Below are 24,897 nucleotides of genomic sequence, written 5' to 3'. Positions count from 1 at the left end.
GAGGGATAAAAATCCTCTGACTTCTCAATAGATGAAGAAAAGCATTTGATAAATTCAATATCCATTTATGATAAAAACTCACAACAAATTGAGTACAGAGGGAATGTACCTCGAAATAATAAGGGGCCATATATTGCAAGCCCACAGAATATCACACTCAGTGGTGAAATACTGAAAGCTTTTCCTTTAAGATCAGGAACAAGGCAAAGACGCTCACTTTCACCACTTTTATTCAACATAGTATTGGAAGTCCTACCCAGAACAATTAGGCAGAAAAAAAACAAATAAAAGTCATCAAAATTGGAAAGGAAAATGTAAAACTATAGCTATTTGCAGACAACATAATTTAGTACATAGAAAAACCTAAAGACTCTACCAAAAAACTTACAATAAACAAATTCAGTAAAGGTGCAAGGTACAAAATCAAAATACAAAAATCTGCTGCATGCTTAGACACTAACAACAAACTATCAGAAAGTGAAATTAATAAAATAATCCCATTAACAATTTCATCAAAAAGAATAAAATACCTAGGAATAAATTTAACCAAGGATGTGAAAGACTTGTACACTGAAAACTATAAGACATAGATGAAAGAAATTAAAGAAGACACAAATAAATGGGAAGATATTCTATGCTCATAGATTAAAATAATTAATATTGTAAAAATTTCCATATTACCTCAAAGTAATTTACAGATTCAGTATAATCTCTACCAAAATTCCAATGCATTAAAACATTATTTAAATGTTTATTTATTTTTGAAAGAGAGAGCATAAGCAGGGGAGGGGCAGAGAGAGAGGGAGACACAGAATCTGAAGCAGGCTCCAGGCTCTGAACTGTCAGCACAGAGCCTGATGTGGGCTTGAATTCATGAACAGTGAGATCATGACCTGAGCCTAAGCCAGATGCTTAACTGACTGAGCCACCCAGACTCCCCTCCACTGGCATTTTTCATAGAAATATAACAATCCTAAAATTTGTGTGGTACCACAAAAGGTCCCAAGCAGTGAAAACAATCTTGAGAAAAACAAAGCTGGAGGCATTATGCTCCTTGATTTCAAAATACATCACAAAGCTATAGTAATCAAAATAGTATGGTATTGACATAAAAACAGACACATATATCAATGGAATAGAGGGCACAGAAATGAATACAAGCATACATGGTCAATTAATTTACAACAAAGGAGGCAAGATTATACAAGAAGAAAAACGTTTTTCAATAAATGGTGTTGGGAAAACTGGACAGCCACATGCAAAAGAATTAAATTTTACCACTATCTTACAATGTACACAAAAATTAACTAAAAGTAGATTAAGGACTTAAATGTAAGACCAGAAATCACAAAACTCTTAGAATAAAAGAGGCAGTAAGTGCCAGACATTGGTCTTGGTGATATTTTTTGGATCTGACTCCAAAAGCAAAGGCAACAAAACAAAAATAAACAAATGGAACAACATCAAACTAAAAAGTGTCTGCCAAACAAACAAAGGAAAACATCAACAAAATAAAAAGGCAACTTACTGAATGGGAGAAGGTATCTGCAAATCATATATCTGATAATGGGTTAATATCCATAATATATAAAGAACTCACACAGCTCAATAACAAAATACAAACAATCACACTAAAAACTGGGCGAAGGATCTGAATAGACACATCTCCAAAAAAAAAAAAAAAAAACCACACACAGATGGCCATCAGGTATGTGAAAAGATGCCCCAAACCATGCATTGTCAGGGAAATGCAAATCAAAACTACAATGTGACATCACCTCACACCTGTCAAAATGGCTATTACCAAAACGACAAGAAATAACAAGTGTTGGCAAGGATGTGGAGGAAAGAGAACCATCCTACACTGTTGGTTGAAATGTAAACTTATGTAGCCACTATGGAAAACAGGATGGAAGTTCCTCAAAACATTAAAAATAGAACTGCCATATGATCTAGCAATTCCTTCTGGGTATTTATCTGAAAAACAAACATACTAATTAAAAAAGATATATGCTCCTCTATTTACTGCAGCATTCTTTACAATAGCCAAGATATGGAAACAGCCTGAGTGTCCATCAATGGATAAATGGATAAAGATAATGGATAAAAGTGGAATATTACTCAGCCATAAAACGAATGAAACTTCGCCATTTGTGATAACATGGGTGAACTTTGAGGGTATTATGCTAAGTGAAATAAGTCAGACAGAGAAAGACAAATACCATATGATTTCACTTACATTTGGAATCTAAAAAATAAAACTAAGTAACAAACAGAACAGAACTCATAGATACAGAGAAGAAATCGGTAGTTGCCAGAGGGGAAGGAGGTGGGGGTGGGCAAAATGGCTGAAGGGCATCAAGAGGTACCAACGTGATTAAAAAACAAGTAAGTCATGGGGATGTAATGCAATGCACAGCATGGTGACTGGGTCAGTAACTTAGTATTACAAATTTGAAAGCTGCTAAGAAAATAAGAAAAGTTCTTATCACAAGAAAAAAAAATTTTGGGGGGGCGCCTGGGTGGCTCAGTCGGTTGAGCGTCTGACTCTGGCTTAGGTCATGATCTCACAGCTTGTGGGTTCGAGCCCCACGTCGGGCTCTGTGCTGACAGCTCAGAGCCTGGAGCCTGCTTCGGATTCTGTGTCTCCCTCTCTCTCTGACCCTCCCCCATTCATGCTCTCTCTCTGTCTCGAAAATAAATAAACGTGCAAAAAAAATTAAAAAAAAATTTTGTTTGTAACTTTGTATTGCAACAGATGGTAACTAGACTTATGTGGTGATGCTTTTGCAATGTATACAAATGATGAACCATTATGTTGAACACCTGAAACTAATACAATGTATGTCAAATATACTTCAATTAAAAACAAAGAACCTACATACAATAGGCAACCTTTGGTATGTAGCTGAAATTAATCTACATGGTTCAATGATATTACTAAACATCTTCTATTTGTAATGGCATTCTGATATTGCAAAAGTGCTTTCACAGGCTCCTGGGTGGCTCAGTCAGTTAAGTGTCCGACTTCGTCTCAGGTCATGATCTCACAGGTCATGGGTTCGAGCCCTGCATTGGGCTCTGTGCTGACAGCTCAGAGCCTGGAGCCTGTTTCACATTCTGTGTCTCCCTCTATCTCTGCCCCTGCCCCGCTATGCTCTGTCTCTCTCTCAAAAATAAATAAACTTTAAAAAGATATGAAAAAAAAGTACTTTCACATACCATGACATTAGTTGAGGGATTTTATCATTGAGACAGACCAAATGACTTGCTCAGAGTCATTAGGCTGGTAAATGACAAGCAGCGATTAGGAACTGACTTCTCCAGGAAGTACTACTTTCTTAGAAACTGGAATGTATATCTGACATGAGGCTTACTGTAGCCGGGATTGTTATCAATCCTCTACATATGTTATTAACTCATTTTAATTTTCACAACAATATGAGGTAGATACTGTCATTGTTCTCATTGGGCAGATGAAGAAATCAAGGCACAGGAGGGCTAATAAGTGGCAGTGCTAGAATCTGAACCTAGACTATCTGGTTCTAGTGTCTTCTAAGCATTAATTTTTATATACTGTTTAATATTATATGGTTCAAATATGCTGCTGGCACCTACTAGACTGTACTCTACTGAAAACAGGATTTCCTTCTCAGTGTTTTTGTATTCCAGTAGCAGCTAACACAATAAGGGTTTGATAAATATTTTCAGGATGTAAACATTTTAGCATATGTCTCAAACCACTGATAGCTATCAAAAATCTCCACTTCGAGATCAAAGGACTCTTCTTCCATTGTAATCTGCTTCTCCATTAATTCATTAACAACAATATATTAATTGATTGTGGCTCTGAGGTTACACGGATAAAAGTGTCCAAGAAACTAGTAGGCTTCAGAGTGGATCTTCCCTGTACCCCTTCCCCTCATCTCAGTGCTGGTCACCAACACACTTCACGTGACATGTCAGCTGGCCCAGCATCATGCCCACTTTCCTTAAATTTTGCTTTTGCTTTACTTAAAGCAATTCAGTGTTAACTGTAACCAGCAGGGAGAATTGAATTCACTGGCAACTTGGCTGGTGACAGGGTCATTTGAAAGACCAATATTTGTCAAGATCCACCCGCTGACCATTGGTACTAAGTCACGTGAGCTTTTTATGAACATGCAAATTTCTTGACTGCACTCAGACATTCTCAATCAGAATTTCTGGAGGTAGGTTTCGAGAAGCAGCATCTGTAACAGGCCACCTTGACGATGCTGTGTGTGCTAAGGTCAAGCTCTATTGACAGAGATTGATAAATAATTTTAGTTACCTTTTGATCTTGTTATACTCAAATACCTCCTAGTTCTCTCTTCCACTTCAACTAGAGCCATTGAAGTAAATCTATTTTTTTCTGTTGTATTCTCTTGCATATCATACTCAACCCCTTTCTGCTTTCAGGCATTTCCTTTTGATACTCTGATCATAATTCCCTTATCAATGACCATATTACCCAAAGAACACACATGCTGTAATTTAAGGATAAGCTTTAAAACTACTGAGCCAAAGATTTATGATTATTTTCTCTCATCTGAATAAATAAGGCACTCATGGAAAGTAATATCCTTGTCAGGTGATTACTAATTTTTAAACCCTGTTTATGTGCACTGTTAGAATTTATAAATCCCACTTTGAAATGTGCCTCGGACAGATCTGAAACAGATGAAAAGAGATTTTCTCAAGTTTACAGAAATGAGATTAACATCAAAGCAGAATAACTGCTTCTACAAAATTATTATTTAAAATAGCCAATACTATATCACTTAAAGTTGACATTTACAAAAAGAATAGTAGTTGTTTTAAAATAAATGGTGCCATACATTTTAATGCATTCTACCAAGGGCTGTGGAGTCCTTATATATATAAAGATATCATTAATTATCTTACTATTATATGAAAAGTTTAAAAAAAGCATTCCTTAAACTTCATTGTGATTATTACACAAATATACATTACGTTCTAATGACAAGTTTCATCAAATATATTTATGGCAGCCATACTATTTTTGAGATTCTTAATGGAAATCAAGAGATTGAACCTAGATAACCTGGTTCCAGTGTCTTCAAAGCATTATTTTTTCTACTTTGTTTAATATTATATGAAGGCCCATTCAAATATGCTATCGGTGTCTACAAATCCTTGCACACTGCCTCTTCTGCTCCTCCTGATGTATCATTGTGTCACAATATCCTACTTGATTTTACTTACAGCAGTTACTACTCTCTGAATTTTTCTTCTTATATATTTGTTTACCTGTTTGCTGTCTGACTTCACTAAATTACAAGGTCTAAGAGGTCAGAGAGTGTTAATGTCTTATTGATCACTTACTCCCAGCACTTAGAATAGTGCCTGGTACACACTTGTAAAAAATTGTTGGGGCACTTGGGTGGCTTGGTTGGTTAAGTGTCTGACTCTTGATTTTAGCTCAAGTCGTGATCTCATAGTCATGGAATTGAGACCCCATAGGCTCTGTGCTGACCATGGAGCCTGCTTGGGATTCTCTCTCTCCTCTCTCTTTGCCCATCCCTGCTTTCTCTCGCTCTCTCTCAAAATAAATATATTTATAAATATAAATAAACATTTAAAAAAGTTGTTGACCAACTGACTGACTACAAAAATGAATGCATTCAAGTCCTAGCACAAGCAGGGACTGAGATGAATGGTAAATCATTTTTAATTCATTCATTCATTCATTCACACGAGCAGTGACTAAGATGAATGAAGAATCATTTAAAAAAAATTTTTTTTAATGTTCATTTATTTTTGACAGAGAGAGAGAGGGAGAGACAGAGCATGAGCGGGGGAGGGGCAGAGAGAGAGGGAGACACAGAATCTGAACAGGCTTCAGGCTCTGAGCTGTCAGCACAGAGCCCGACGCGGGGCTCGAACTCACGGACCACGAGATCATGACCTGAGCCGAAGCCAGATGCTTAACCGACTAAGCCACCCGGGCGCCCCAGAATCATTTTTAACTAATTAATTAATTCATTCATTCATCCATTCTTCAGATGAAGTATTGTTATTGGAGAAAAATATTTAGAAAAACATAAATAATATCAATGAAAGCATTAGGGAGAGCTAGGTGGAGCTAATGACATTGTCATGATGAAACCAGACGATGTATGTAAACCCCCAGCCATTGGCTTGCCTCATAACAGATCTCTAAGTACTGAGAGTTATTGTGGTTATTAATTATATAGTAAACACATTTTTTAACCTTTAAAGTTTCTTTTATGATTTTGTTTTGTTTTTATAATCTGGACCTCTTAATCATAAAATAAAAAAATTTAAAAAATTGTTCTAATTATATCCATTTTCAAGGATGAGAAACTAACACATAGGTTTTATGAATCCACATACTTATTATAAATAATACATGTTAAAAGAACTAGTAATAAATGGAGATTCACAACAAAAAAACTAAGTATTATTAAATCAAGTTTCAAAACGCATTTCCTTTTTCCAGAATTAGGTATATTATGGCACATGTGAAGAGAATGTATCAATTTTTAATTGCTCCATATGTTCAGATTCTGCCATAAAATATATAGAAGAAAAAAGTATTGGTTACTACTAAGCAAGAGTGCTAGTGTTGTGGTCCGAAGGTGCCATAAATTGCCCATCACTTTACAAGGGTAAATTGCTAATATAGGGTTGACCTACTTAACAACTGTAAATAAAGACTTCAAGTTTGTGTTTCCAAAGCAACCTGCTTCTGACAGACTGACTCGGAAGATAAACCAGGGCACTGACATTAAATGAGCGTTGAATCTGAGAGCTTGTTTACTTTGAAAGCATCATTTTTTTCATGCTCAAACACACTTCTATTCTGCTATATGTCACGCTGCTGCCTTGATGACTGGCGTCTGCAGAACACATCAAGGATGGCTACCAAGTTCAACGTGTAGGGTTCAAAAAGTACGTTCATTATACTTAAGCATGTGTAGGGAAGTGGGAGACAAGATGCGGAAGCGTGCCGGGAGCAAAAAGGAGAAAGGTAAAAGGGGGGAGACTTGGTCTGGTGGTCTTGATAAAATGATATGGTTGGCGCTAAATGCCATAAAACACTGACGCTTATTTGAGACAAAGTATACTTCTGAAGCCATGGTAGTTTTCCTCAGGTATTTCTCACCCCAGTGAGTATTTGTGAGGAGGTTTTGGAAGATTTTCTGTCTATTTATGACATTTAAAAAAAATGTTTTTTAAGATTTATTTTAGAGAGAGAGACAGACAGAACGTGAGTATGGGAGGAGCAGAGAGAGGGAGGCACAGAACCCGACGCGGCGCTTGAACTCACAAACCGCGAGATCATGACCTGAGACGAAGTCAGACGCCCCACCGACTGAGCCACCCCAGCGCCCCTATTTATGACATTTTACAGTGGTCTCATTTAATCCCTACTGGGTTTAGTTCTAAATACATGTGATACCATTTTATTTCAACTGTAATCATCAAGGGTCTTTTTCTATCTTTTAGCCTTGGGATGGTGAATTCCAACAATTTATTACCCATAAGGTAAAATATCATTGCCTTAACTTGGCCTGATCACTACCTCTTTCATGCTTCGTGGAGTCTTGAATCTCTCCAAATGGCACAGGTATCTCTACCGTCAACTTCTATATTCCTGGCTGTCTCTATCATGCATTTTGAAACTTCGTTACATATCCCCCAATGAAATGCTAAGTTCCTGAAGGACAGAGACTCTATTCTATTTCTAGTTTTCATATAGTTGACTTCCCTTGTCTTTCCCACTTTCAGCAGCATCCCTAGCACCTCACACAGTGGGCATTTCATACCTACTTGGTGAATTGAATGGAATTCTGAAATTTGGTTCAGTCTCTATATCATTGACTCTATATACCCTTTCTGATCTCATGGCCATTCTCTTAGAAATTCTAAGGCTTGAAATGGTTGCATACGGATATACCATCAGCTGGCAGCCCCACTTTTCTCTAGGGCCATTTATAACCCTGTTATTAGGACTTTTTGATGGGTTTTGACTACAGCACCAATGTTTTAACTTCGAGGCAATTATGTTCCAAAGTAAGATTATGCTGCTATCTATCAAAGACACCTACTTTATTTATTTATTTTTTTAATTTTTTTTAACGTTTATTCATTTTTGAGACAGAGAGAGACAGAGAATGAGCAGGGGAGGGGCAGAGAGAGGGAGACACAGAATCTGAAACAGGCTCCAGGCTCTGAGCTGTCAGCACAGAGCCTGACGCGGGGCTCGAACTCACAGACCGCGAGATCATGACCTGAGCCAAAGTCGGATGCCCAACCGACTGAGCCACCCAGGCGCCCCCAAAGACACCTACTTTAAACCAAAAAATTTTTTTGGCTTTTTTTTGGCCACAACAATAAGTTGTCACGCAAAGTATTATTTTAATTCTAACTAAAATTCATCTCAAATGAACTCAGAATAATGTACACAGAATAATGCACTGTGAACATTCTTAATCATTTCTCTTCTTTGTTTTGAATAAAATGGCCATTTTCTGTAAAGTGTAAATGAACAAAAAATATTTTTAACTGCAACTAATAACTGAATAAGTTAACGGCGGATCAAACAACAACAAAATGACATTGTGCTGTGTGTTAGAGAGTATTATTGATGCGTAAATCTCTAAATAAAATATCGAGGAGTGGCTATTATATAATAGCTGATAACCCTGAAAAGCTTTTTGTTTTTCAGGATACTTAAAAGCTTAATTCTATATCCACTGCTATTATATTTCACTGCCAAGTGGAAGAAAATAAATGATTCTAATCTTGGATTTCACCATCAGTGCTCAAAACAGCTCTAATGCAGATTATGGTGTAATTATTGTAAATGCCAAAATAATATAATTAATCTTAACCACTTCACTAAATTAAAGTGTCTTAGAACAAAAAAGACAAGGCAACATGTACAAGCACATACAGGGTTGTATAACTAGATATATTTCAAAAATTCTAAAGTAGCAAATATAGACGAGCTTCAAGATTTTTGGACACCATTGGAAATAACAGGAAAATACACACTGTTTGCATTTATACTAGGGTTGATTTCCATTTAGTTGTCTTTCACCAATAGGTCACTGAAACTTAAACTATGTCTACTACTTAAAAGTTATAAAGCCAATTTTAAAACTATTCATTATAGTAGTTTTAACAGTAGCCTCCTCAGTTTTAGGAACATTGACTTCATTCCTCACATCATCCAGTACTTGTGCTAACTACCTGTAGGGCATTTGTTCAATGAATGCCTCGGGCTGATGGCCTGCCATGTGGCTTGAATAGAATGCCTTCAAATAATCGCAAATAACAGTGACAGGAAATACATGTTCCCTGTGACTAGGGCCAGTCTTCCCACAGAATGGAACTTTCCTCCCAAATATTTTCCTAGACTAGAGGCGGCAGAGGAAGGATGCGGGAGGTATAGCTGAGCTTCTGAAATCAATTCGCATGGCTCTGCCAGTGAAGTGCGGCCTCCCCTTTTTTAATCGTTTAGATAAAATGCAACAATTGATGCACATAAGGGGGTATTTAATTCTACCTTGAAAGCGATCCTTATTAGAAAAGACATTTCCCCAAATCTGAAATGATTTCTCTTATCCTTAGTCTTCTTCTAAAACAGACTATATTTAATAAGGAGAACTCTGATTAATATTTTTTTTCACTATTCCAACAGTACAGGGAAATTCCCCCGCCCACATCGGGAGCCACTCTCAGGAGCACATGTACCAGTCTCAGACACATATCTAGTTCAGAAAAGACTTTTTTGAGCTGACAAATACTAACTTTAAGGTTGGATAAGCAGTTGTTGAGGAAAATGTGCCACCTGTTCAGGAACAGCTGCTTCTGACTGACACAGAGAAGACAGGTCACCAGGGGGTACAGGGCCTGAGGAGAAAGAAGATGAGGTCACGAGCTGATTCATATTTCATCAAATCAGGTAATGCACGTTCTCTGCGATCGCTACCTATCCACCTCCTTCTGTGGGCCAGAATAAACAGGACGCTTCATAACACAACGAGGCCCAGGGGTGCCATGCAGAGGTAGGCATTTCACAAATGCTTTCTGATGATGATGCGGATGGAATTATCTAGAATTACATGGTGTATAATAGTGTGTAATGTATAATAAGCTTCATGTATAAGTGGAAATCTGATTTACTCATTTAGTCTTAACTTAGGGATTTTAAAAACAAACTCATTAGCTTAGATCACTCTCAGTTCTCAGAAAGAAAGCAGGAAGGCACATGAATTTTAAAAATATTATTGGGCTTTTTCCTCATAAACATCTACTAGCTTGTCTTTGTCTTAGAGGTAGGTGTATATATTTTCTTTTGCATGCAATCTTCCTGTAATTAAGGAAGATTCCTCAAAGAAATGTTATTGCATTGGTAAACTCCACCAAGACAAATTTAACCACAGGAGGAATTTGCTTACGACTGAATAAACAGAGGTGCTACTGTGTTTTCCTGCCTAACTGGGCTGGTTTCCCACAGCAACTAAAGGAGACAGAAAAGCTAATGAGCGGCCACCCAAAAAATATATATGCAGAACCCATCACCATTTTTGCTGAGCCAGATGGCATACACCTTTAGGGCTCCCAAGAATTAAAGCTAGGGAAGATCTAAACAACAATATAACTGGATCATCCATTAGGCTGAATTAGCAAACAAACAAACAAACAAAAAACAAAACAAAAAACAATTGCCATAATGAGAATCATTGTGTAACAATCCACTAGCTTAATATTTTAGTCACTTGGCTTTAAACTGACTTTGAACTACACTACCATTGAGAAGAACTCTAATTCCAGCCAGCAATCTAAAACAAAACAAACTAAAACACAACACAACAAAACAAAGAAACCCAAAAAACTACTAGTAGTCAGTCACAATGACCACAGAAGTAAAAAATAAGCAAATCTGTCACCCCTGCCAGCAAAGCAACCCTGAATACTCGCTCAAAGAATGGTGGCAATGCTCATACTTTGAAGATTGGCAAAAACCATGTCAGCAAACATCTACCTAAATAACCTACTTCCTTCAAACTATCACAATTATAGCTCATATGCCACGTGTCGATTCATAAACCAGAGTCTTATTCACCACTGAGGGCAACAGGTTGTAGTAATTTAAAAGACTTCTCTGCACTGCTGCTTTTCAGCACAAGACCTTTCCCAAATACTGTTTTCTCAGCCTTCAGAGAATCCTTCCTACGGGCAACCATCTGCCTCCCAACCCTCTTTGCTGCCTGGTTCCATTTGATTTTGAGTATCAGGCTAGGAATCAACCAGTGAAGACTTGTGGGGATTGAAAAGATAAACTGTTATTATAAACTTTGACTTTTAGATTGGAAAAAATACCCAGAAATAAAAACAAAAATCAAGTTAAGCCAGTCTTGAAAATAAACAACAGAATCTTAAGACGAGAAGGGTCATCTGAGGTGACATGGTCTAATCCCCTTATATTACTGCGATTCAGTTATGGTCAATATTAAGTGCAAGATCCAAAGTTTGAAATGCTCCCTCTTTTGGGGGGAGCTGTAGATAAATCTTCCATCTAGGGGGAACCCTTATGACTTTCAAGTAATTTCAGCGTAGGAATTTTAGCCTCTGCAATTTTGCATTTTGGATTTTCTCATAGTTACTAACCAATGAATGCTTCTTTCGAGAAGAAAGTTCCAGCGTGGTATCATATAGGCTTTCAACAAAGTTTCTAAGACAGGGAACATTGACTTCATTTTTAACAGCCTAAAACAGAGACCCATGTTAATATTATATTAATTACATTGTTAACTCTCTAATCTAATTTGAGGAAATTCTTAAAAATAAAAACATAACTCACGGCAGCAACTGGGACAAGAATTTCAACAAAAAGCCCAGCCAAGGCATGTTTGATATCTTTGTCTTTGACCTCGAGGAAATAATGTGCACATTCCTAGGAAGTAGAAAAAGCATAAAGGAGGGAGAGCAGATTGAGATATGCACATAAATGCACTTAAATTTAAGTAAACAGCTCTTAAATCATACACACTGACATAGCATATTTCATAATCTAGTAAAGAAAATCACTAGATTCCAGCACTTATATTTATGTTCAAAATGGCCCTGGGGCACGTGAGTGGCTCAGTTGTTAAGCATCCAACTTCAGCTCAGGTCATGATCTCGCAGTCCGTGATTTTGAGCCCTGCGTCAGGCTCTGTGCTGACAACTCAGAGCCTGGAGCCTGCTTCAGGTTCTGTGTCTCCCTCTCTCTCTGCCCCTCTCCCGCTCTCAGTCTCTCTGTCTCTCTCTCAAAATAAATAAATAAATAAATAAAAATTTTTAAAAAATTCAAAATGACCCTAATGACATTTTGCAAGACTGGTGTCCTCCTATTTCTATCTCAAATCACTTTGCTGAAAGGACAAAGCATCTATAACCAGTGAGCAGATATTCATCCACTGACTTCTTGGTTGATTCATTCAGACATTCATTGCTGACAAATTTCTATTGACCATCTACTGTGTGTGGGGCCCTGGGTCCTTGATTAACCCACAAATACAGATCTCCAGAGAAGATAAACATGGGAAGAGAGGCAGAAGATATTAAACTTATTTTAGGCCCTGTGACAGCCCCAGGCACAGAGCTGTTTACTTCTTAGCTCTGACATTTTAGGTGTGTTTATTATTCAGATAGTTTCATAAGTAAGTCTGGAATGCTTCCCTTCTTCCCACCAACCCCTCTCCCCAACCCTACCCCCAGACAAGAAACCTTTAGAATACCTCCTCAAGTAAGGATGTCTTTTGCCTGTGGCCTACTATCTATGAAATAGCTGTTTTGTTATTTTGTTTTGTTTTGAGACAGAATGAGCTGGGGAGAGGGGCAGAGGGAGAGAGAGAGAATCTTAAGCTGGATCCATGGTCAGCTCAGAGCCTGAGGTGGGGCTGGATCCCATGACCCTGGGATCATGACCTGAGCCAATATCAAGAGTCAGACTCTCAACCAATTGAGCCACATAGGTGCCCCTATGAAGGCTACTTTTGGTGGCCCAGAGAATCATTTGTTAGGAAAGCTGATCTGTTTAGAATCCAACTAGCCCTTTTCTCCTTCCTGGCCTTTTTCATAATAACTTACTATGCTATTCATTAGGTATTGTTTTCATGGAAGGGTCCAAGGCTACACGTATTTGTGATGATATGTTAACATCTATATTAGCTATTATATTTATTTTCAGTCAACATTGGGACCATTGCCAACACAAGTTACTAAAATCCCTAGTCTATCAATTCCATATTTAGATATCAATGCAAGATAGGCGTTGCCAACATGGAAAGTCATGGTTTCTGGAATTGTGGCCCTTTTCCTACATTACTTTGTATATGTGTGTAAACACTCTTGCAAATTGTCATTCAAATACATAGTTACATGAATTATTCACATGAGAGAGGGATAAAAATAGTTAACAGTTAGTAAGTACTTACCATGTGCCTCCTCAGAGCCACCTTCTAAGGTTATTGCCACCATCACCACTTGGTACTAAGGTAGGTGAGGCTGGGAGGGCCTAAGCATGACTGGGCCAAGGTCACAGGGCTGGTAAGTGCTACAGCTTGATTTTAAACCCAAGAAGTTTGATACACAGCCCATATCTTTCTTTAAAAAATAGCTTTACTCAGACACAGTCAATATAACATGCAATTCACCCATTTAAAGTATACAAACCAATGGCTTTTAGTACATTCATAGTTGTACATTTATCACAACAAGTTTAGGACCTTTCCACTATCCTCCAAAGAAACTTTGCGCCCTTCAGTAGTTATCTCCAACCTCCTTATCCATACCCCTTCCTCCAACTCTTCATACGATCACTAATCCACTTTCTGTGTCTATGGATTTGCCTATTCTGGACATTTTGTATAAACGGAATCATACAATATGTGGCCTTCGGCATCTGACTGCTTTGACTTAGAGTATTGTTTTCAAGGTACAGCCATGTTGTGGCATGTTATTAGTACTTCATTCCTTTTCATGGCCAAATAATATTCCCTTTATGGATCTGCCACCATTTGTTTATCTATTCATTGGTTGATGAACATTTGGGTTATATTCACTTCTTTGTTATTATGAATAATGAATAATGTTACTATGAATAATAACATTTGCCTTCAAGTTTTTGTGGGGACATATATTTTTCTCTTGGATATATACCTAAGGTTTAACAATCAAGGAACTGCTAAACTGTTTTCCAAAGTTGTGTGATTTTATATCCCCACCAGTGTGTGAGTGTTCCGATTTCTCTACATCTCACCCACACTTGCTGTTGTCTGTCTTTTTCATTATTAGCCACTTTAGTGGGTATGAAGTGGTATAGCCTCCATTCATAATCCCTATATGTAAACTCTTTATTGATAAAGACCCTTACTAAATCCAACTCACAGCAGCATCAGAGAGAGTTTTATAAATTCTCATAGAGCTGCGTGTTCTGCAAAATCCACACTAGCAACAATTCTTTTGTTAGTACATAATGAGGAACACTGTGTAATTGACGCTTACACCTGTATGGTTTGGTTGATTTAAAATAGAAAACCTGATTCTCTCATATAGTAGGAATAAAAAGTTTCTTCCCTAAAGTTCTGATGCCTATGAACACTAACATAGCCACCTCAATGCTATCAGGGATAAAAAGTAAAAAGATCAGCTACATTTTATTCGTAGATCGATATGCAGCTGAGGAGTAAAAAAGAAAAAGAGTCAACATATATGACATTCCACTCTACAGCCTCCTGCAAAGAGGATATGAAAGTTTGAAAGTGAAATTATCTGCCTGAAATTCTATTACTGGGATACAAAGCACGTTGTGAATTGCTGAGGCAAAGGCAGGACTCTTTCCACATTGACAAGCAAATGACTTGGACTCCGGTCCATCATTCTGATGAAGGGAGTTGCTCAGGGTGAGGGCCCCGTGGTTCTCCTGCCCAAGACATTACCTACCTGCATAAACTGAAGAGAGGCCTCAAAGTCCTCCACTGGATACATCTTAATTCGAAAGAATTTCATCCCCATTATCAAGCTGATAATACTCTGAACGACATACGGGCTCTGCTCTTTGTGCCGTAATTCTTTTAGCTCTGCCATAAATTTCTTCTTTACAGCAGGGAATCTAAGAAGAGAACATGAGTGACTTCTCAAATCATGGGTACAAAAGTGACTGTAATGGAGGCCTCCAGCATCTAGGAGTGACGGGGGCACAGCAACAGCGTTCCTTTGAATCAGGTGAAGTACACGGCTGTCATTTTGTAAGGATTCGATACTGGGGATTTGGCAAAGAGTGCAATCTTCTCCTTTCTTCTCTTATTCTCATAAGATGCTCAACATTTCCTTCAGTCAGGGAGAAGATCTAGGGCTATTTAGACGCCCTCAAAATGGTCTAGCTCTTAAATTGAGCACGACAAAAAGCTTCTTTTCCTCAGGCTTAGCAATTTCCCACATACTTGCAAACTCCAATGGCCTAAAGTATCCAATTTTAAGCATCTGAACAATATCACAGGCCAGCTATTTCTGACAATGACAGCAAATAATGCCAAGACACAGTCCCAGTCCATTTCCAAAGTTTTCTGTTGTTGTGTCTTTTATAGTTTTAGGTTAATGATTGGTGAAAAAATTTTTTTCAGGTTGAAGGAAAATCTACTAATGAAAAAATACAAATCAAATCTGAAAGACGAATAAGCTTTCTACTACCTGCGCGGGATGTTACAATCAAAGAGACGCAGTCTGCAAGGAATGTAAGGTATCTGTATTATTTGAAAGGAAAATGTTAATATTTAATAATATTAATTATAACGTTATCATATAGGATTAAAACAATAGATCCTAAGAGGATGGAAAATAGTAGCAGTTCTTCCAAGTATCTAAGGTAGAGGAATATATACACAGAAGTTATCCAAACTACTTCTGAAATGGCTGGTTAAGAAAACAAGGAAAGCCTTCTAAAACTCATTGTATTTCGCTTCCTGAGACGATCAGCCTGTGGTTCTACATATGTGAAAAGGTCAATTAGGAGCGAGGCATGATTAAAGAGGGTTATTATATTATGAAAGTTGAAGGCCCAGTAATGGAATCTGAGAAGGTTGAAACAACAATGTTGGACACTTCAATGTAGAAAGTTTGGGACAAATAAAGTAGGCTGTAAACACAGATATTGTTTCACCAGAAGGCAGTACAAGAGGTGTGTGATTGGCAAGTCGGTGGAAGAGGCTTAGAGAGAGCCGGCCATTTTCCAGTTCTCGGCTTGGGTACAGGAAGTTACATGACGCTCATTTGGTAACAGTTTGTGAAAACTGTATTTTTCTAAACCAATTTATGGATTTTTTTCTCATGTTTGCTCCATATATTTCACAATAAAAAAGGTTTGTAAGGAGGCAACGGAGCAGAAAATATAAACTCCAAATTCCTGGGTCATCTCTCTTTTCTACTTCTTCTAGAGGAGGAAAACAATCTGATGCCGAGGATGGTGACAATGGCAGCAACAAGCAGATATCCAGCATCCACGATATGCCAAGCACAGTTCAGTGAACCCTACATTTCATCTTCACAATTATTTAATCCTTGCAACTCGAGCAGGGCACTATTATTATACCCTCTTCACAGACAAGGGAACTTGAGGCTGAGATTTCTTAATGTGATAAAGTCGCACAGCTGATAAATGGCACAGCCAGGGTTTCAAGCCAAATGTCTGGCTCTAGAGTCCCAGTGCTTAATCTCCGTGCTATGTTATGTCTAGGCCAGTGGTTCTCAAAGTGTGGCCCCGGGATCAGCAGCAGCAGCATTGTGTGGGAACTTGTGAGGAACAGGCTTTATCTGGCCCACGCCACGCCTATCGGGTAAGAAACTCTAGGGGTGAATTCCAGTAATCTCGTTCAACCAACCGTATAGGTGATTCTGATGCGCTAAAGTTTATGATGCACTGGTCTAGACTAGGAATAACAATAAGGTATATTTGTAAGATGTTTAATATTTTAGGGGCGGTTGTCTCAGTCGGTTGAGCGTCTGACCTTGGCTCAGATCATGATTTCACGGTTCATGAATTTGAGCCCCACATCGGGCTCTGTGCTGACAGCTCGGAGCCTGGAGCCTGCTTCAGATTCTGTGTCTCCCTCTCCCTCTGCCCCTTCCCCACTTGTGCTCCATCTCTCTCTCTTTCTCAAAAATAAATAAACAATAAAAAATTAAAAAAAAAGATGTTTAATATTTGATGCACATTATACTCCTTTTACTTTCACAAAAACCCATTGAGTCAGGCAGTGAATGCATTCCCATTTTACAAATGAAGAAACAGATTTGGAAGATCGACACGACAAAGACGACTCAAACCCAGGTCTTCTGACATAAAGTCCAGGAATTTCCACCATACTCCAGCTGCCTTACATGGTCATGAACTATGAAATATAGTTGCTGCCCTAAGAACAGTGTATAGTTTGTTTGGGAATATAAAACGATGTAGAACTGGCCATGAGTCATGCAAATAATAACAATAATAATAATAATAATAATAATAATAATAATAGTTTGTGAGGTGTGTTCACAAGTATCTGACCCCTTGCTCAAATCTTGCTGATCCTTCTGGGAGGTGGAATGCTAGACTAGATCACTTTCTCATTTCACATTGCCTTTTATGTGAATAATACACTTAAAGAGGCTCCAAGGCGAGGAGAAAGGGCTCTTTCCAGCTGGAAAATTAGAGGAGATTTGGGGGGATTTGAGTTGAGGTAAAGGATGAGACTTTATGCAGCAACGAGAAAGGGTGGGAGGCAGAGTTGGTGTGGCAAAGCAATGGAAGGGACACTTTCAATCAAGATTATATAAATTTATTAATTCGCAACTGGTTTTTAAAAATTATGTGTTTATTCAAGTTATTTCCAAACACTAAAAAAACCCTATTAATGACTTTTTAAATGTTTGTTTATTTATTTTGAGAGATAGAGACAGTGGGGGAGGGCCAGAGAGAGGGAGAGAGAGAGAATCCCAAGCAGGCTCTGTGCTGTCAGCACGGAACCCAATGTGGGGCTTGATCCCATGAACTGTGATATCATGACCTGAGCTGAAATCAAGAGTCAGACACTGAATCGACTGAGCCACTTAGGTACCCCTCAGTGATTTTAATTTTAAATGTGAGAGTTTAAAAGGAAAAAAGTAATCTAATAGGTTAGACTTATATTGTTTTAAGGACCATATGATACTTAAGAAAGTTTGTTTTCCATCCCTAATCCATGACTAAAACAAGAAGAGGTAGGAGAGGGCAGGTTATCTGTATAATTTACTAGTTCCACATTCTCACAAGTAGGTGGCTGACAGTCTATTTATTTCTCATTTAAGAATAAATATGGTTATCTTTTGCTTTTAAAAGTCCCAAATGACATAAATATACTATTTTAGCATAAAAAAATACCCAAATCTATTTGCACTTAAAATTTATTTTCCCCTAAAATAATTTTAGGAAAAAATAAATGTATTTTCAATGACTATGCCTTTAGTGTTTAGTACTGTCTTTAGTAAATACAGTAATTAAATCGTTACTCAGTCTTTGGATTACTATAACAGCAGTATAAAAATAAACTGCTTTAAAATGTTTAGTACATATAAAAGAGTATAAGAATATGTACATTGTGTTTATATCACATAAAGAGAAAGCAATTTTGAAATCTATGAATCTTAGAGGCCATTATGACTATTTAAATAAATATACCAGATTTTAACCAAAAAAACTTACTCTAAAAAAATCTAATCTTAACTAAACTGACTTTGAAAAAGTCAACACTTTGGGCAAATATCACAAACCAGCAAAATTTTTTCCCTTTACCAGTAGAAGTTAAGTGCATTAGCACTAGTAAGATTAAAAATAGTGATTTTGCTAAAACTTAAAGACCAAAACTAAGTATTAACAACTACAGTCAGAATAAAGACAATATTTCATATGCATTACCGGCTAGATATAAAATCTAAAATTAGAACTGTTTCATTACTCACTTATTTGGGAAACAAAAAAAAGATAACCACTCTGTAGTAGATAAGCATACATCCTTTTTTCCCCCACTGAGAACAAAGGAAACAGTACTTGCCTAAGGCAATGACAAAGTAATGCTTCTGGCCTACTCATGAGAAAGAATAATGTGATAATTTGGATTATGACACTAGTTGAAGATTGTATCATCTATCAATAAAGGTTACCTATACACTGACTAGGTGAGAATACAGCACTGTGATTACTATACATTACTGCAGGTACTGTAAGAACTCACTGGCCAAAGGGTTCTCTTATGAGTGGAAAGTACTGGAACATTGTCCAAATTGAGACATTTCACATACTTGGCTATTGCAGAATTAGGTTAAATACTGACATCATGGAAATTTAAAAAACCACGGTTGGCAAGAAAACACTGGACTGGTGGATCATAGATCTGACCTAATATGGAAATTCCTATAGCCTTAGAGTGTTGCTTGCTTATGACATTGTTTTTCAATTCATTCATAACTAACTCAAAACTGATGTGGCTAAGAAAGGTCATTCTAAGGAAACCAATATTGTTTGCATAATCCACAAAAACTAAGAAAAACACAAAAGCCATTTTTTGGCAAATTAAACTTTCCAAACGATAGTATAAGAGAATAGGTCTGAGATAATACCAAGAGGAATTACACAGGAATATGTTGAGATTTTCAGGGTTTGACACAAATCAGCCGAACACATAGCAAAATAACTCATTTTTCTGATCTTTTATGGGAATGAGGTACATACATATGAATCAAGCTGCCAGGCAATTGAAGCTTATCCCTTAAAAATGCCAATACTTTTATTGTTAGTTGCAATAAAAAATATATTATGCTTTTTTTTCTTGATGACTCATGAACCACAATTATCACAATGGGCTACGATAAAAGTGTGATATGATCTCATGCAAAATGGCCCAGGTAACACTGTAGTTTTTTCAGTGTGCTTTGGTTACTTTTTCTTTCCTCTCCGTTGTTGACAGTCTTTGAGTTTGATATTTCTCACGGCATCAGTGTGTCTACCTCTCTTCCATCCAACAGCGATGTTTTAGGGGTTCGAAAAAATAGCTACCCGAGATGGATAAACTGGGTTAGAGTAAGTAAGTCACACTGAAGAGTTTTGGGGGTCTGTTGCCTGAGTTCTTGTCTATGTTTGGCTAGGTAAGGTTGCTGAGTACACATTTTCAAAACTTTTTGTTTTTTGATAATTGGGTATTTCCATGCTACTAAGTTAGGAAACACCATCTCTTCTTGAAGATAAAAATCTCTTTCTGAAGATTGTATTTCATAAGCATCAGGGCATCACTGTTGCTTTAAGCTCAACTCTTGGCCTGGATTCGCATTATGTCTCTGGCTCATTTGCCTCACCTAGGCATTCGGGATCTTGCCTGATGTGCCTTGGGGTTGAGTAAGATGAAGACGGGTGAATAAGATGTGACATCACTTTTGGAAGAAGTATATTATTGGTAATGGTCTAACACCACTTTGTTCTAGCCTGCTAAGTAGCATTATGGGGCCAGATAAATTTAGCAATGAGAATTTTCCCCCGACTTGTTTCCATGACAGAGTCTGGGACATTTTTAGCTCAGCTGAGTTAAGTAAGCTCTATAGTAAAGGGACATTCTAGAATGGAATTTTCCCATTCACAGATGATAGATATCGTAGCTACACGCTCAGAGAATACAGAAAACAAGACTCCTCAAAGTGGTAAACTTCTTTGGAATATTTGTGGCAGAGAGGAAAGCAATTTGGTTTGTCCGGTTCTTTCCTTGATGCAGTAGTCTGAAACTCATGGACTCCTGGTAGCCCCTGGCCCAAATGCCGGGTAAAAAAGGTAGGGGAGAAAACAATTGAAAAAGATTTGGTACTTGCCTCGAGGGCGCTTTTAGTCAATTTCAGAGACATGATACCCATAGCAAAAAAAAGACCTTAGCTCTCCGTAAGCTCACACACAGTCCCTTCCTGAGAATGGAGCTGGGCGGCAATAGGGGAAGGGCTCAAGATCTTACGGTAAAGGGCTGACGTTCACTTACTTAGCTTGTGCCAACACTCCAATGACTTCTGCGTACAGGTCTGCCACGATGTGCATATTTCCAGTGTTAGGACCAAGGTACCTAAATAAGATACGATTAGATGAGTTAGGGATCCCTGGTCATCTAAAAAGAGCAAACTTGTTTTAGTTTTAAGTGCCCAACTTCTTCAAAATTCTAAAGAGACAAATTACTTTACCCTTCTTTGTACTTAAAGTGCTTGAAAGCCAAGTTAATAACATCATGTATTAGACTGTCTATTACAGGATGAAGTGGAATCTGAAAAGAAAAAAAAAAAAGATCGCTTTAACTTGGAAGAGAATATTAAAGATCACATCAGTAATAGTACTTCTGTGATCCTTAGCAATCAATAAACACAATTCATATGACCCAATATTTGAAATTCATGGACAATTTAAAACTTAGATTTTAAAAACATAAGTAGTTTTCAGATAAACCTTATCTAAAAGAAACATTAAATTACTGACCTGTTTCAAAACTTCTATTAATACTAAAGAAAAAATGAAATCAATAGCGAGGTCCCGTCTTTCCATTAAATAATCACGCTGTTGTTCATCACTGTAAAATATAAAATATTCATATTCAGTGGCACTGAAAAAATTCTCGGAGTGCTACAATTCTCCAGACATCTAGGGCTCATTCCCAGTGGACTGCAAACCAGATTTGCTATTTCAAGATTGCAGGGGTAAATATATGCTAATGCTTTTTGTTACCAGTGAGGTGCAGTGAACTAACACAGGATCAGAATATTTGACTTCAAATTTCAACTTTTCAGCCATGTCAACTTGAGTAGCTATCTGTGAGTCTACAAGCTCATCCTGTGGGCTCTTCCAAGGTAACTTTCTGGAATCCTATCATCTCTAGAACAGATACAGACGCAGGGCAGGGCTGTCATATTGGAGGTATATATTGAGAAGCACCTATGAAAGAAGCTACACAACGTAGAGAATAATAAGGACGTAGTACCATGATCAGCCACAGCAGGACTATGGAGGGTGGAGAAAGGTTAGGAGCCATTTCTCTCTCTCTCTCTCTCTCTCTCTCTCTTTTGTTTCCATGCCTCTTTCCTCATGATCTGCTGCCACTTGAAGTTTGTGAAAGAAGAAAAAAGTGAATGGGGTGGTGGGAGAGAGAATGGTTATAAAGCAGGTGGAAGAAGAGGTAGAAAGAAGCAAAGTGGAGTCATCTGAACTCACTCAAAAGTCAGGGAGCTGAATAAACACTGTCAAAGGACAGAAATGTCAGTCTACCTCCATCCCACCCCCCCACCCCGGGTTCTGCTTATCTAACATACTAACTGAAGGCTGACTGGGAATGGAACAAAGAAAGACAAATTAAACGATGGCTGAGACTCTAGGCACAGAATAGTGGCTACGAGCATTGGCTTTAGTGTGGAACAGTCGTAGGTTAACATGATGCCTCTTCTATTTACCAGTAACTGTTCCATCTACACAATGGGAATGATAATAGCAATTACAGAAAGGTTTGCTTGAGTATTAAATAAGATTAAGTGTGTAATATGTTTAGCATAGTCTCTCAAACATGTAAATGCTCCATCCTTGGAATTTTAAGTAAGAGCAATGAGAAAGGAGGACCAGAGTTGGGCTTGTCAGGCAGGTATTTTCAAAATAAATCAAGAATATTAAAAAAATATTTTTTTAATTTAAATTTTTTATTTAAATTTTTAAATTAAATTTTATTAAATTTTTATTTAAATTTTTTAATTTAAATTTAAATTTTTTTAATTTAAAATATGTCTCTTTTTGAGAGACAGAGAGATAGAGTATGAGTAGGGGAGTGCCAGACAGAGAGGGAGACACAGAATCCAAGCAGGCTCCAGGCCCTAAGCCTTCAGCACAGAGTCTGATGCGGGGCTCGAACCCGCAAATCGTGAACTCACAAATCGTGAGATCATGACCTAAGCTGAAGTTGGACCAACTGAGCCACCCAGGCACCCCAAGAATATTTTAAATATGGAGAATTTTTTTTTTGCTTCAGTCAACGGGAATGAGAAGAAAGGAAGGTGATATGTAAGATATAAAAAAGAATTTCTGGAGAAGCTCTATAACCATAAACAAGTCAAGTAAAGGCTGGCGAGTGACAGAATGGGTTAGCAAGGGAAGTTGCAGCTCTAACTCTCAAGGAGAAATGTATGGACAGGGTAGGAGCTCATTCATTCACGATTATTGCAAATAGTCTTGCCAGGAGGGAGAGCACTGGGCCAAACCATCTATCTGAAGTCCTTCAAGACCCACTAGAACTTGGAAGAGCTCCTGCCAGCTGGAGGAGAGGAAAACACATCCAACTGCCTTAAAAAAGAACATTCATCAAGCCTGACCTAGAGATTATAGCATGGAATAAGTAAACAAGATGTTTGAAAACTGAAAGGAAGGAGAACTTTCAAAGATGGCCAGCAGCAATAGAGAGAAAATGGTTGTGTTGGATGGCCAATAAGAGTCTTTAAAAGGGGCCAGAGGACCTTGAGAAAGTAGCAGTTCTTGGCAGGGAAAAAAACTTTAAACCCCGGATTCTATTTTATTTAATGAGCCAATTTATGCTTTCAAATAAAAGTAAGACCTATACTTTTCCAATAATGAATTCAACTTTATTGCTGGTTTGAGGTCTAACTGCCAGGAGCCAGCAGCATCTGACAAATTTATTTGGCAGTCAAAATGTTGATATTATACTAATCTTAGAAATTGTAACCCTAGTACACATCTGTCACACTTAACTGTTTTCGGTTGCTTGTGCTTTTCTCTAAAGTTCCTCTTTTTTTTTCCTCTAGTAACAGAAACTCTCATTATTACCTACATCATGCTCTAGATGTAGGTAATACATCTCATTCTTTCTTTTGGCTTTCTCCCAAACACACATTCTTATTTTGGACGTCCAAATGCTAATTAAATGCTGCTGAGTCAAATTTCACTGTCCTGATGCTGTATTTGATATTGGCAATTACTCTGATCTCCTGAAAACAATTAGTAACGTGAGTTTTAAAATACTATTTTCAAGGGTTCCTGGCTGGCTCAGTCTGTAACATGCAACTCTTGATCTCAGGGTCGTGAGTTCAAGCCCCATGTTGGGCATGGAGCCTCTTAAAAAAAAAAAAAAAAAAAAATATATATATATATATATATATACACACACACACAAAGTAAAATAATATATATATTATATATATAATCATTTTCAATATTTTCAATACAAAAAGAAATAAATTCATGGAAAATCTAGGTTTAGTAACTAAATTATGACAAAACAGAGAAACAAAACTAAAACTCACTTAATTCAATTAAAACTGCCCCATTCTTCATCCCCAAGGAAAGGTTTAATATCTACTCATAAACTAACATGTAATATGGGAAGAATAATAAAATGATACCATTAATTTATTAATCTCACAGTCTGAACCAATTTTAGAATTGAGACTTTACCTTTCAAATTTGATATATCAAAAAAATATTTGTGAGAAGAGACTGCTAATTAGTATGAGATTTCTTTTCAGGGTTATGAAATGTTCTGGAATTAGTGGTGATGGCTGTACAACCTTGTGAATATACTAAAAAACAAAAAATTACACACTTTAAAAGAATGAATTTTGCCAGGTATCAGTTATATCTTAATAAAAAATTCCCTGTCTTCAACTAAAAAAAGATTCAATATAAAAAGTTATTAATTTCTCTCCCAAACAAAATGATTAACAAATGATTGAATCTTGCATAAACTCAAGCATGTTATAAAATGAAATCACAACTTTGGATGAAATGTAATTCATTTCATGACATTG

The 24,897-nt window shown here is 37.3% G+C and overlaps 1 protein-coding gene across 4 annotated transcripts in view; it reads right to left on the bottom strand.

The window, feature by feature from the left end:
* The window catches only part of FRY (FRY microtubule binding protein), a 349,471-nt gene that overhangs the window by 151,789 nt on the left and 172,785 nt on the right, over window positions 1-24,897 (bottom strand). For all 4 annotated transcript variants that reach the window (XM_047852065.1, XM_047852039.1, XM_047852049.1 and 1 more), the window contains 7 exons: window positions 21,578-21,668; window positions 21,289-21,368; window positions 21,093-21,173; window positions 15,007-15,175; window positions 11,882-11,974; window positions 11,689-11,787; window positions 9,826-9,927 (listed from right to left, as the gene is read on the bottom strand). In XM_047852065.1, the coding sequence (XP_047708021.1) occupies window positions 9,826-9,927; window positions 11,689-11,787; window positions 11,882-11,974; window positions 15,007-15,175; window positions 21,093-21,173; window positions 21,289-21,368; window positions 21,578-21,668 (715 nt within the window). The remainder of the gene's footprint in view (window positions 1-9,825; window positions 9,928-11,688; window positions 11,788-11,881; window positions 11,975-15,006; window positions 15,176-21,092; window positions 21,174-21,288; window positions 21,369-21,577; window positions 21,669-24,897) is intronic.

Source organism: Prionailurus viverrinus, chromosome A1, assembly GCF_022837055.1.
Source record: "Prionailurus viverrinus isolate Anna chromosome A1, UM_Priviv_1.0, whole genome shotgun sequence".
Lineage (NCBI taxonomy): Eukaryota > Metazoa > Chordata > Mammalia > Carnivora > Felidae > Prionailurus > Prionailurus viverrinus.
This window is presented reverse-complemented; position numbering and strand designations above follow the sequence as displayed.